This window comes from Dioscorea cayenensis, chromosome 4, assembly GCF_009730915.1.
Source record: "Dioscorea cayenensis subsp. rotundata cultivar TDr96_F1 chromosome 4, TDr96_F1_v2_PseudoChromosome.rev07_lg8_w22 25.fasta, whole genome shotgun sequence".
NCBI classification, from domain to species: domain Eukaryota; kingdom Viridiplantae; phylum Streptophyta; class Magnoliopsida; order Dioscoreales; family Dioscoreaceae; genus Dioscorea; species Dioscorea cayenensis.
This window is the reverse complement of record NC_052474.1, coordinates 5614462-5627007: the sequence shown is the minus strand read 5'-3', so window position 1 is coordinate 5627007 and position 12546 is coordinate 5614462. Positions and strand designations below refer to the sequence as shown.

At 34.8% G+C, this 12546-nt stretch overlaps 2 protein-coding genes across 2 annotated transcripts; one reads left to right on the top strand and one right to left on the bottom strand.

Annotated features, from left to right (window-relative positions):
- Positions 1–420: 420 nt before the first annotated feature.
- LOC120259276 (diacylglycerol O-acyltransferase 1-like) lies at positions 421–6893 on the top strand. Its single transcript, XM_039266856.1, has 16 exons — positions 421–794; positions 1022–1102; positions 1194–1267; positions 1381–1456; positions 1752–1819; positions 2282–2405; positions 2676–2774; positions 2944–3045; positions 3142–3278; positions 3423–3504; positions 3611–3631; positions 4095–4157; positions 4540–4587; positions 4807–4869; positions 5560–5613; positions 6506–6893. Exons 1-16 carry the CDS (start codon positions 465–467, stop codon positions 6608–6610), a joined length of 1527 nt encoding a protein of 508 aa, XP_039122790.1. The 5' UTR covers positions 421–464; the 3' UTR covers positions 6611–6893.
- Positions 6894–7384: 491 nt separating this feature from the next.
- LOC120259232 (26S proteasome non-ATPase regulatory subunit 12 homolog A-like) lies at positions 7385–12088 on the bottom strand. The gene is made up of 11 exons (XM_039266804.1): positions 11958–12088; positions 10577–10765; positions 10233–10340; positions 10017–10121; positions 9821–9877; positions 9544–9740; positions 8789–8888; positions 8575–8687; positions 8333–8486; positions 8140–8217; positions 7385–7856 (listed from the first exon to the last, which is right to left on the bottom strand). Exons 1-11 carry the CDS (start codon positions 11958–11960, stop codon positions 7638–7640), a joined length of 1323 nt encoding a protein of 440 aa, XP_039122738.1. The 5' UTR covers positions 11961–12088; the 3' UTR covers positions 7385–7637.
- Positions 12089–12546: the final 458 nt, after the last annotated feature.

Genomic DNA, 12546 nt, shown 5'->3' with positions numbered 1-12546 from the left:
AACTCTATTTACTTTCCAAAATATAAACAAATTTAATTTAGTCCTAATAAACTTTTAATTTAGAGCATTTAAAAACTATTTCATTTTATTAAAAACTATTCACATCAATTTCACAATCCTTAAGGAGGCTTTTTTATAAAAATAAAATTCACAAAAAGAAGTGCTTTTTATTTATTTATTTATTTATTAATTTTTGTGACAATAATAAAAATTATCTTTTTAATGGGTTTACATGAAAAATGCCCTCTAGTGTCTTGCAAGCATATATGCTGTTAGGTCCCTTACTTTTTATAAACTTCAAAAAAGATCCCTAACTTCACACTGGGTTTAGCCGTAAATATCTTGAAATCTAAGCCTTCTCCTGAAACTAAGTGACTCATCCTCTTCGCTCCATCTCCTTTATAATGAGCACCACCCCCGCCAGACCCTGCGCGAAAAGCTCTTTCACTTCGCTCTCACCGCCGATGGCTAGCGATTGCGAAGCCATAACCCTCGTCTCCGAAACCTCGCCGCTCCCTGGCCTTCGACGCCGTATCGCCGACTCGAGCGCGAGCGCTTGCGTGAACGATTTTGGCGGCAAGCGGTGCTCCGATGCGGCCGCGAGGGATCCGATCGAGAACGACGATGTTAGGGTTCCGGAGAAGAAGGAGGGATTGGTTTTTAATGATGGGGATCATGGAGAGCGCGGTGTTGGCAGGAGTGATGTACCGATGAAGTTCTTGTACCGCGCCTCGGCTCCCGCGCACCGGCGGGTTAAGGAAAGCCCCCTTAGCTCTGACGCGATCTTCAAGCAGGTGTTTCTGATTAGAATCTTGATTTTATCTTTGTTTGAATTTGGTGGAATTTGTGGATCTATAGTTGGATGTTGTTCTGACTCTGCGTCTGATGGAAGAGTTTGATGCTTGTTTTGTGCGCATTAGTGAATAGTTCTTTTGATTATCTTTGGTTTTATATAGTGCAATTCATTTATGTATTTACTTGGTTGTGGTCTATCCTACTTATTGAATGATTTCTATGTCAGAGCCACGCAGGTCTTCTCAATCTCTGTATAGTAGTTCTTGTTGCAGTAAATAGCAGGCTTATTATTGAGAATCTGATGAAGGTTTGATTTCTTCTCTCTTGAATTTGCAAAAAAAATATACATTTATATCTTGCCCTGCCTTGCTTATTTGATATGGCCTCCTTGTCTACAGTATGGACTATTAATAAGAACCGGATTTTGGTTCAGCTCACGGTCTCTAAGAGATTGGCCACTCCTTATGTGTGGGTAATGTTTCTCTTCTGCTTTTTAGTTGATTTGCATAATTGAGTCTTACTGTGTATTATCATTATTATTATTTGGTGCATGTATAAATTTTCTGTTCCTTGATTGTTTGGCAGGCTATCTCTTCCAATATTCCCTTTCAGTGCTTTTCTGGTAGAGAAGTTGATACAGCACAAGTTCATCTCGGAGCCTGTAAGTACACTGTGATCTTCAATAGTAACTTCAGATGTCGTGGGGCCCTAGTGCTTGAAATATATTATTAATTGTTATTGTTGAACTTTTTCAATCATGACCTGCTATGCTAAGTGGCATGTCAAAAACTCACTGGTTTGGTTAGGTGTGGTTTGTAGCATCACTCATTTAATGGTTTACTTTCTTTCTCATGCATTATAATTGTTATATGTTTATTGATGATGCATCCATTCCCTCCCCCTTTATATTTTTTTTTTCTAACCATTCCTGATATATTCTTTCACATTCTTTGCAGCTCGTCATCACACTTCATGTGATACTTACATCAGGTGCAGTTTTGTATCCAGTGTTTGTGATTCTCAGGTATGTCAAATTCAAATATATTTGTCAACCTCATTCACATGAAATCTCTAGATGCCTTTTTTTTTTTTTTAATTGTTTATAAGGTGGACAAGCCACTCACCTCAACCAATGTTGTGAGCGGGAGTTGATCCCTCAACCCCACACTTGGCAAGGAAAAGAGTTACTATCCTTCTCATGTGAAGGTGGTATCTCTAGGTGTAATTATGCTATGATATTGCAGCAACTTACTAATTTCCATTAACTAAAAGGCATAAAATTTAGTTGTTTGTCTGAAATATTAAAACAGTGGAGATGAGATATGCTTAGTGGTAAGGATCAGAAATTTCTTGTTCTTCACTAACCTGAGAAACTCAACATAACTACACTAATATTTATCATTTGCATTTAAAGAAATTTCTGATTTGTGGTGCTTGAGAACTTATATATCTTGTAAACCTGATTAATGACTTGACAACTTTGCAGATGTGACTCTACGGTTGTATCTGGCCTCACACTCATGCTCTTTGCTTGCACTGTTTGGCTAAAACTAGTGTCTTATGCACATACAAACTATGATTTAAGGACATTGTCCAACTCAGTTGATAAGGTAAGGCAGTCTTTTATTTTAAGTATGTATTTAAGTAGTCCAAGATATTTATTACAAGCCTCAACTATTTGTTTAAAACAAAGAAATCTTTGACATTCAATCCTTAATTGTTTAGTGTATGTGGTATTGACAATTTTGTTGGTTGTAGATAACATATAGTCTGCAGTTTTTGACGCAAACCTACATTTAGAAGTCTAGGAATCTCATAAATTAAACAATTAGATAAGCTTTCTGAACCTCTCTAACTTTTGATGTTTGTCTTGATAATAGGGGGATGTTTCTTCCATTTATCTGAACCTTGATAACTCTCAAGGTGTTAGCTTTCGGAATTTGGTATACTTCATGATGGCTCCAACTTTGTGCTACCAGGTATTACTCATATTCTTTTATAATCTTATGTTGCTTACATAACTTATATTTATCATGTCATTGATTCTTTCTTGTTATTTTCCTTTTTGACTGAGATGTGTATGGTTAAAGCATCAAGTTATGTTCATTTCTTCTGCATACTAATTATACCTCTTCATATTGCTTGTAGCCAAGCTATCCTCGTACAACATGCATTAGAAAAGGTTGGGTGATCCGTCAGCTTGTTAAGTGGGTGATTTTTACAGGGGTGACGGGCTTTATCATTGAGCAGGTAAGCAGATTTTGTATACTTATTCCATTGATCAATTTATATGAGCATTAATTTCATCAATAGTTCTATGACAAATTGTCTGGAAGAATTTTGCAGTATATCAATCCAATTGTCCAGAATTCTCAACATCCATTGAAGGGGAACTTCTTAAGTGGTATAGAGAGAGTGCTGAAACTTTCTGTGCCAACTCTGTATGTGTGGCTCTGTATGTTCTACTGCTTTTTCCATCTGTGGTAAGCAATGCACCCCAGTTTGGTTGGTCTCTTGTGTCAATTTGTGATATGCAATAGCTTAAAAAAAAAAGTTGACTTCTCAGACAATGATAGTAATGTTTTTCTTTCCTAGTTTACTGCAATTAATCTTCATTATTAATATAGGTTAAATATTCTTGCTGAGGTCCTTCGTTTTGGTGATCGTGAATTTTATAAAGATTGGTGGAATGCAAAGACTGTTGAAGAGGTTGGTTTCTATAAAATTACTGTCTTAAAGGAGATTATTGTTCATCAACACTAATTTTTTTTTTTCTTTTATTGCATAATAATCAACTTGGTTGGGGCTATATCAGTACTGGAGAATGTGGAATATGGTAAGTCACCACGACATTGCGCTACTTATATGCAATCTACTCTTCTAAAACATTCCAGCTGCTTCAAGTGATGTGTATTTTTATAATTTATTCCACTACACATTCATCATCTTAGATCCAAATATCAGCTTTACTATTTTGTATTTATTATTTCAATATAGCGTATTCAATTGTCTCAGGTTGGAACATCATTTGTTATCATTGTGAAGTGTATGTATTATATCATTCGGCTCAATTTGCAGTGAAAATGAGTGGTATATGTGTTACTTGAATAATTGGGAACTTTTATAGAGTGGCTGTCACATTGATTTTAGATTAGTGAATATTTGGACGGCAAAGGTTCTATTGCAGATCCATTTATCCATTTGAAATGTGCCCATTTTTAGGTTATCTTCCTATTGTGTATTGAATTTGCTCTACAATTCTTAAATTTTTAATAACTGATGGTATTTCTTGCTTGCAGCCTGTTCACAAATGGATGATTCGTCATATTTATTTTCCCTGTTTGCGAAATGGTATACCAAAGGTAACTTGTTAAACTCTCTCCTAAGAACTCGCATACTCTTGATATTTTAGGATTGTTTTTCATACGGGGAATAATTTCCTGAAGGATGCTTGTTTGCGACTAATATGGTTGATTGTTTATTACTAGATTTCAAAGTGATGAAATAGCCTCTCCTTATCCAGTTATAGGAATTGTAAATTAATCCTCCCCAAACAACAGTAATGGCAGTGTTTTGTACCAGCTTCCTTTTGTTTGATGTCTTCAAGATTCATAAATTTTTAAGTACTCATAAGAACGACTTTATCTTAGTCATACCTAAAAGGATAATGCTAACCTTATGCCGTATCTTTTTGTTATGGTAAATATTATATTCTCACCTTTTGTTTAAACTTTTTCATTTCAGCGAGTTGCTGTTCTTATATCGTTTTTAGTTTCAGCCATATTCCATGAGGTATATATTCTTCTGACATTGCTATTCCATTGTTAATCTGGATGTTCTCTCTCTGCTGTGTTTTTGCTTGTAAAGTATTGCACAGAGGCCTTTTCTATGTTAAAAATTGAAAATTTTTGTTTTTCACATTCCTGTATTCTGTTGACTTTATTGTTCAGACATGTTCTTGTTATTTTATCATTTCTGAATGCCTACAACCATTGTTTTAAATGTTTGCAGCTGTGCATTGCAGTACCTTGCCACATATTCAAGTTTTGGGCTTTCATAGGGATAATGTTCCAGGTACTTGCCACATAGAAATAGAATCACTAAATTATCTAAGGACTTACATTTAATAGCTCATATTTGTGGGGTTATTTTTGTGGACTCATTGATGCATTATGCTTTTCCCTCTTCAGAACTCAACAAACCCTCAACTGATGTCTTAATGTTCTGTATGTAATAATATTATACATAATATTGGAGATTTTATAAATTTTCAATTTTTTCAGCTTGTGATAATAGCATGTAGATGGGCATGTTCTGCACTAAGAAATGTGGACACATACTTTCTGAACCTCCAAGTCCTTTGATTCTCTGTCATAATTTATAATCTGATGGTATGGGTATTTGATGATCTTTTTATCTAGAGCCGATTATCACATAATGGATGGGAGTTAAGGGATAGTCTTTAATGAATTAATATGTATATATGAGGAAGCTCTTTAATCACAAAATTTGTGAAGCATGAACTATGAAGATTGTTTACTGAAAACCCTTTTTTTAATGAAATAATTCATCACTTTTATGGTTATTTAGTTTAATTTGAGACCTTGGTGCAAACATTCGTTGTATTTATAAAGTGAACAGTTATTCTTCTGCATAATCAACAAGAATCTAAATGCAAATGCAGGTGATTATGACTCTTTGATTATATAGATTTTATTCCTGTATTTTTACTATTATTATTTCTTCCTTGATATTCTTCACCAGGTTCCGCTTGTTATTTTGACAAACTACCTCCAGAACAAGTTCAGGAATACCATGGTATGTTGTCATATTACATTTTGCAGCCCAATTTAAAGTTTTATACATTGCCCTCCCTCCTTTTTTAAGTTTTTAAATAAATTATATTGCCATTACATGAACCCTTAAAATTTATATTTTTTAAAATAATAATTATATAAATTATCCTTCAATCCACATCACCTGATAAGGGCGCTTCAACTGTTATTGATTCCTTCATAGTTCATAGGCTGACTAGTTGTGGTGTTTGGCTTATCAACAACTATGAAAATGACAGCATTTTAAGGGCTCTAGGTTTCTTGCTGCTAAGATCATAGACCAAGTCAATATATTTTTTTTTCCAAATAATCAGTCTCCTGAAAGAGAGATTTTGGTTTTTACCCTCACCGACAGACCTCTATTTGTTTGATGTAATGGTTGAGTGAGTAGGGTCTTTTAAGTATATTCCTCTGTACCCCTATAAAACTGAGATTATTACATACATGCCCCTGCAAATACCTTGTGGAATGATTATTTAGTTTTGTGATATGCTGTGCATGATAAAAGGAGTTTTATTTCCTAAATTTTTTATTTTGACCAATTAACCCTTGTCCTTTATAATTAATCGCCAATAATGCCTCTTTTTTCTGGTCGACTTACTTTATAATTCTAATTGGTAATTTCCCAATTACATTTTTTTTTCCCTCATCTGAAATCCCACAATTACATTTGTGTTATATTTTGTCTGGTCCCAATCACAATGACAAAACGAATATATTTCACAAATCAATTTGAATGTTTCTTTTTATATTGATTATAAATCCCCCAGGTATTGTTTGTAAAGTTGGAAAATATTTTATTGACAGAGTTATTGTTGCTTAAAGCATTATAATAAGATTGTAAATAGTGATGGTGGTGTGTTTGTGGGTTTCAGGTGGGTAACACAATCTTTTGGTTGTTCTTCAGTATACTTGGGCAGCCCATGAGCGTACTACTCTACTACCATGATGTGATGAATAGGAAAGTGAGGGTTGAGTAGTCTATAAATACCATCGTCTCATAACAATCTCATCGCTTCGGTACTATTGCTCTGTTCCGAACTTAAAACCATGATGAGATCAAGACCAACCAACAGAAACCTACGCTCAACGAGCCCTCCTTGCTTGTGCTTTCCAAAGCCATGTTTATCTCATTTGATTTTGGGTTATATATTTGCGCTTAAGCTTGCACTGGTGCGGAAGTGGCGGACTTTATATCTGTTACATGTACGAGTACATAAATAACTATATCTATATATCTATATATACATGATATTATTTGAACCCCCTTTTTCTTTTATATTGTGAAGTGGAAAATGCCCATTGTATAAAAGTTATTTTCCCGAATGAATTAATAGGTAATTTTCGTCAAAAGAAATAAAAAAAAAACAAATGAATGAACAATTAATTGCCAACGATGCTGTTCCAGGTGTATTTTCCTTCCCACAGGCGGAGATGTTCAAGACATTGGTTGATTTCTTTCACGCATGGTGTTATTAATATGAGAAGTATCTTCAGCTAAACAAATAATCCAAGTTATTCATAAAATGCATATAATTAAGCAAAATAAAAGCAATTGTCTGCTCTACTAAAAGCATAACCAACAAAAATAGCAATTAAATCATCTCTTTTTTTGAAGGAAAATATATCAAGTTGATAATACAATACAATACAAAATAAAACACTAAACGAAGAATATAGAACAAGAGAGAAATTTGGTTTTTTGTGTAAAAACAAGGATTGAGTTTGCATGTCTCATAATTTACTTCTCAAAGTATAAAAGCAAACACATTGAAAATGTTGCTGCAGTAATCACTGCATGCAAACCACGGGGTCATACCGCCCAAATTACACAATCACCTTGGAAATTTAAAATTAAAAAAAAAAAATCTGAATTGCTTGGAGACTTAAGAATCTGAAAGTTGGGGCAATAATAACAGTTCTACAAGTGAATTTACTTGTTACAATAAAAAGCCGTATGACGAGGAGGAATTCAAGAGACACACAAAACCAATAGAGAGAGACACACTAAGCCTTTAGAACAGCTTTGTGGACCATTGTTTCCTTGTGTATTTGATGGCAGCTTTTCTCAACAAGATCCAGCAACTTCTCCAGATTCATAGCCCATGAGTTTAGAATGTCGTTGCTGTCCTTGGCTGTCTGAAAGCATACAATGCCCATGGGTCTGTCAATCTTTGCCAATAGAGACTTTGAGACTACCATGTCTGAAAGATGTTTCTCAGCTTCCTGAAAAGAAAATTAAGAGATATAATCATATTTGTTTTTAGCATAACAACTATAGTTAAATACAGTTGATAGATATAATCATAGTTACACACACACAGACACACACAAAAGCACTATTTGAAATGATTTCAACCATATTAATCAGTTGATAGATTATGTTCAATACAGTCGGCAAAAGATAAGTCATTGCTCGACAAGGGTAAGGTAATAATAGGTCAGAAATATCGGGGAGCGGATAAACATGTATATAAATCATACTCAACAATGAAGGAGGATGCCAAACCTGTAAACTGAGGCAAAGTAGGTCTGCAAGTCTCTTCAATGTAATCCTTGAATAGTACTTTGATACAACCAAGATATTCTATATAAAGAGCAAATTAGACAATGTATGTGTGTGTGTGTGCAGGTTTTTGTTAAGAATCCCTAAAAATAGAAATAGAATTTGATTATGAACTTGGAAGGATGAATATGATTACATGTTCAATAATTCTCTGCCTTAAATCCTCTGCTGCCTTACCACCCAAAGATCCTCCAAGTAAATTTTTCTCACTGTCAAACTCATCCCGGTACATGTCCCATAGACTTGTCCACTGGATCACCTCCAATGTGATCATTTGTTTCAACAACAATCTGACATCATAGCAAAACAAAAATCAATAGGGCAAAAAATGATTACTTGTTAGCAGAGACAGTAGGCTTTGGATACAATGTCACGAACCGGAAATTAGGTATTTCAGAAAGATTTTTGTCTTCTAGCGTAGAGTTAAGAAGGCTTGACTGCATTGGGTCATGTGGCGACAGTACCAGGTACCAGCAAATTTTTCTTAGCACCTACAATTCAACAATTTTTTTTTATTCATAAGGAACAAGTTCGGAGTATTTCCAAATAGCAAAGTATGCATGTGGGTATTTCTCGGAGAAGATAATTTTACCGGAATCCACTGTGCAGGGTCCTCTTTCACGACTGGAATATCATATATAGCCTTGTAACTACGACAGATTTCTAAGTAATCATTGTTATGAGAATGATAACTGCAGAAAAAGAAAAAATAATAATAATAAGCTAAAAAAAATAAACAAAAAATAATAATACTCATGACTAATCGCATCTAGCAAGTCGGCTCAAATTCCAAACAAAAATTATAAGCAATTAGATGAAATCTACCCACAAACTTAAAACACAGACAAATTCACACACAATCACTGAACAATAGCTTAGTCATGCAAGGATTTATTATGCGTCAACTTTTGATCCGATGGTGTCATAAGAAATACATTGTCCAAAACATAATAACATCATGCGCTTGCTCAGATTGCTTTTATTCTCTCAATATGTAGCAAATTGTTGCATTCCACAACAAATGCCCAAACTGGTCAATAATCACATATGTACTTTTCCAAAAATAGTTAAATGTTATTCAATTAGGTAGCATTAGCGCATTGCACAATCCAGAATTAATTTTGCATGTTTGATTTGATGGACAACTTATCAGAAATGACATTTACTTTATGTTAAGTAAAGAACTAAAGATTGCAGCCTCTATTCCAAACGAAACAATGTCACTAGCCTAAAAGAGAAAGTCGCAAAAGAAGATAATATCATGCAGTAAAGAAGCACATGAATGACATATGCAGAAAAATGAGAATATGATATGCCTGAGAACTGAGTAATAAAGCATCACTTTACCGGATCATCAATTCATAGTAAATGCGCTTCAACTCTAAGAGAGATGGTATATCAGTAGGAGCCTCTTCAACAACATTATCACCTTCCTTTGGCTTCTTTTTTTCTTTAGAAGCATCCACATCAAACACTCGCGGACTAATCTTCCTTGACAGAATTTGTGCACGGACATAATCCTGACGATCTAAACACAAACGGACCTGGATTTTCCCAAACGTATAAGCATATACAGATCTTGGCGTGGAACATCAAAAGAAAGGATTTTAAATTGAAGAAATACCTGTTCAAGAATAAATGCTATTTTTTCTGTCTTGGCCATCGCTCCAAATGTTTCCACCTGAAATGACAAAAAACATTCAATACAAATAAACATGCAGAGCACAAGTCTACAACAGTATTGCAAAGCACTTCCTCATTGCAGCAATTGTATCACATGACTCACATTCATATCAAGCATCTTGGAGACTAAAACTTACCGCAATTTCTTGCATCAAATCAGCAGCTTCGGCAATCTGACCTTGCTCTTCTTTAATCTTGGCAAGTTTCTTTATGAGACGTGCCCTCTCTATCTCAACATATATCTACAAAGACACAACCTCATTTCCTTGAGACAAACAAAGCAACGCACATTGATCCTCTAGAACAAGCATCCAACCAAAGAAAATAGTGTCTCCCCATTTTCGACAACTCACCTTCCCCGCAGAAACATTGTTTAGTGTTTTGATCAGCTCTATGCGAGTATCAATGTCAGGTGTCTCATCAATATACTGCATTGCTTGTTGCACCATGGCAGTTACTGCCTGCATGTCCAAACAAAAAAAAAAAAGGAAAGCATATAGAACACCAGTTAATAACACCAGAAACTAGTGCCAATACCCATAATTCGTCATCTCAGTATGTCAAAATTTTAGTGCAAATAAAACAGACGTCTATTCAATAAGTCAAGCTATCCAGTAATAAACCAGATTAAAGGATATCAAAAGGTAAAGGTGCTAAGTTTACATAAAGTTGCTTACAAACTTCTAGAACAACTTACCTGCTTAAGCTGGCCTCTTCTCTTTGACAGTAAAACAATCTGATCATTCAAAGTCTTCCATGCACGGGCTTTATAGCACAGTTCAACAATATCAATGACTGCTTTCTTGGTACCCACAACATCACCAGCAAGCCTCATTTGCTTCTCCACATTCAATAGAGCATCAATTTGAGCATCTAGGTTCTCTTCCTGCAAGACGGCACACCCCAACCATCAGATCCATTCATAAAAAGATCAACACAGATATCTAATAATGATGGTGTCCTCAACATAAAGTAGAGTGAGAATGCCCAAACAGTTGAGAACTTATAAATGTCATCGAATTATCACTAAAAGATTGATTCAAGTGAAGCCTTAAATGATAGTTATTTAATATCAAGTAAAATCAACAGCAGGCATACAACTTAATGATTCTCAATTCCCAGTAAAAAACATTATTCAAAATTTTCTCTGCTCAAAAAGGCTATTACACGATTATTAAGAGATTGGATCAAAGTTCCCACAAAAAGCAAACCAAGCAGGACGTAGGAAAGCCCTTATCAGAAATCAATCAAAAATTAAAACCCCAAGATTATGATTTTTTAACATAACATGGAAATGAACATCTGGGGAAAAATGCATACAGTCAATTACGACCAAAATTGCCATAAATAGACCAAACAATCCAAAATGTTCAACATTTGTAGAATCGTTAGTGGGGGCTACTACTGCTGGTTTAGACAATGAATCACAAGTTCGACCTAACAAGAAAACCAGACAGTGTGGAGAAAATTTTATTTTTATAAAAGTTAACTTAAGCCCTAAAATACCAATTATTTAACATCCAATAAGTCAGCACAGCTAGGGAAGAGCATTCAATCCCCTATTCCTTAGTTGGCCAAAAACCAACCCAAAATATCCAAAGCTTTAACTACCTCCATAATCCCATGTAGTAAGTAGTCACTGCTACTGATAAATTAAGATACCAAAGATTCAAGTCCCAACAAACAAGAAAACCAAATAGGATGGAAGAAAACCCCATTAACAATCAATTGAAACCCTAAAAGTACGATTAGTTGCAACAATTGAAATCAATAAAAGTGAAAATAAGTATCCGATTCATAACTACTGAATCTAGTAATCTACCAAATTAAATCAGATCACCCAAAAGTTTCGCCACCCAAAGACAAAATTAGCAAAATCAGAGAACCCCATGATCCAGAAAACAAAAACACTAATTAAACACAGTTCAAACCCTAGAACATCAAATAAATCAACAAAAATGAAGAAAAAATATTATAAAAAAAACCACTAAACAAACAACAACCCGCATGCGATCCGACGAGAGAACAAACATCAACGAACAGAAGATCATAGATCTGGTAAAAGAGAAGAAGCTCACCATTTTACCGAAGATCGGAGAACGCAAAGATGAAACCCTAGCCGAGTTCGCTGAGATTTGGAGACGAGCACTATGATTTTAAAAGACTTGATTGCCAAGAAAGCGAGGTTGCCGAGAAAATGGGCTTAAATGACTCGGGCCCTTACGCTATAACCTGGCCCTTTAACAACGCGGTACTTCGGCCCAGAAAGCCCAGTAGAGTTAGGGTGATGATGGGTGACACGTCGGACTTCATGATTCGTGTTCTCGCAAAAATCAACCATTGGGATCACTTGTTTATTAGCACATGGCCCTTGAGATGTGTGCTTCGAGAGATTTATGAGTTTTTTTTTTTTGTGCATAAATACCCTTGTAAATGATTAGAGTTACATATGTACCCCTGCAAAGTATGTAATTGTGCAAAGCCTTTTTTGCAAATAAACCCCTGCAGATGCCAAAAAAAGCTATGAATGTTTAGTTATATACATTAATTAACATATCTTTAGAAAATTTTATCAGTATATATATATTATATATATATGTGCAAATATGAAGTGTATATCAGAATGCAAATATTATTCTCTTATTTTCTTTTACTTTCGAGCATTGA

Coding starts and splice junctions, on each gene's coding strand:
- LOC120259232 (XM_039266804.1), bottom strand. Junction 8,487..8,574: donor TCTGAAATACCTAATTTCCG/GTTCGTGACATT, acceptor CTATGATGTCAG/ATTGTTGTTGAAACAAATGA. Junction 7,857..8,139: donor TACTTTGCCTCAGTTTACAG/GTTTGGCATCCT, acceptor TTTTCTTTTCAG/GAAGCTGAGAAACATCTTTC.
- LOC120259276 (XM_039266856.1), top strand. CDS start 465: ATGGCTAGCGATTGCGAAGCCATAACCCTCGTCTCCGAAACCTCGCCG. Junction 1,103..1,193: donor TTATTGAGAATCTGATGAAG/GTTTGATTTCTT, acceptor CCTTGTCTACAG/TATGGACTATTAATAAGAAC. Junction 2,775..2,943: donor CTCCAACTTTGTGCTACCAG/GTATTACTCATA, acceptor TATTGCTTGTAG/CCAAGCTATCCTCGTACAAC.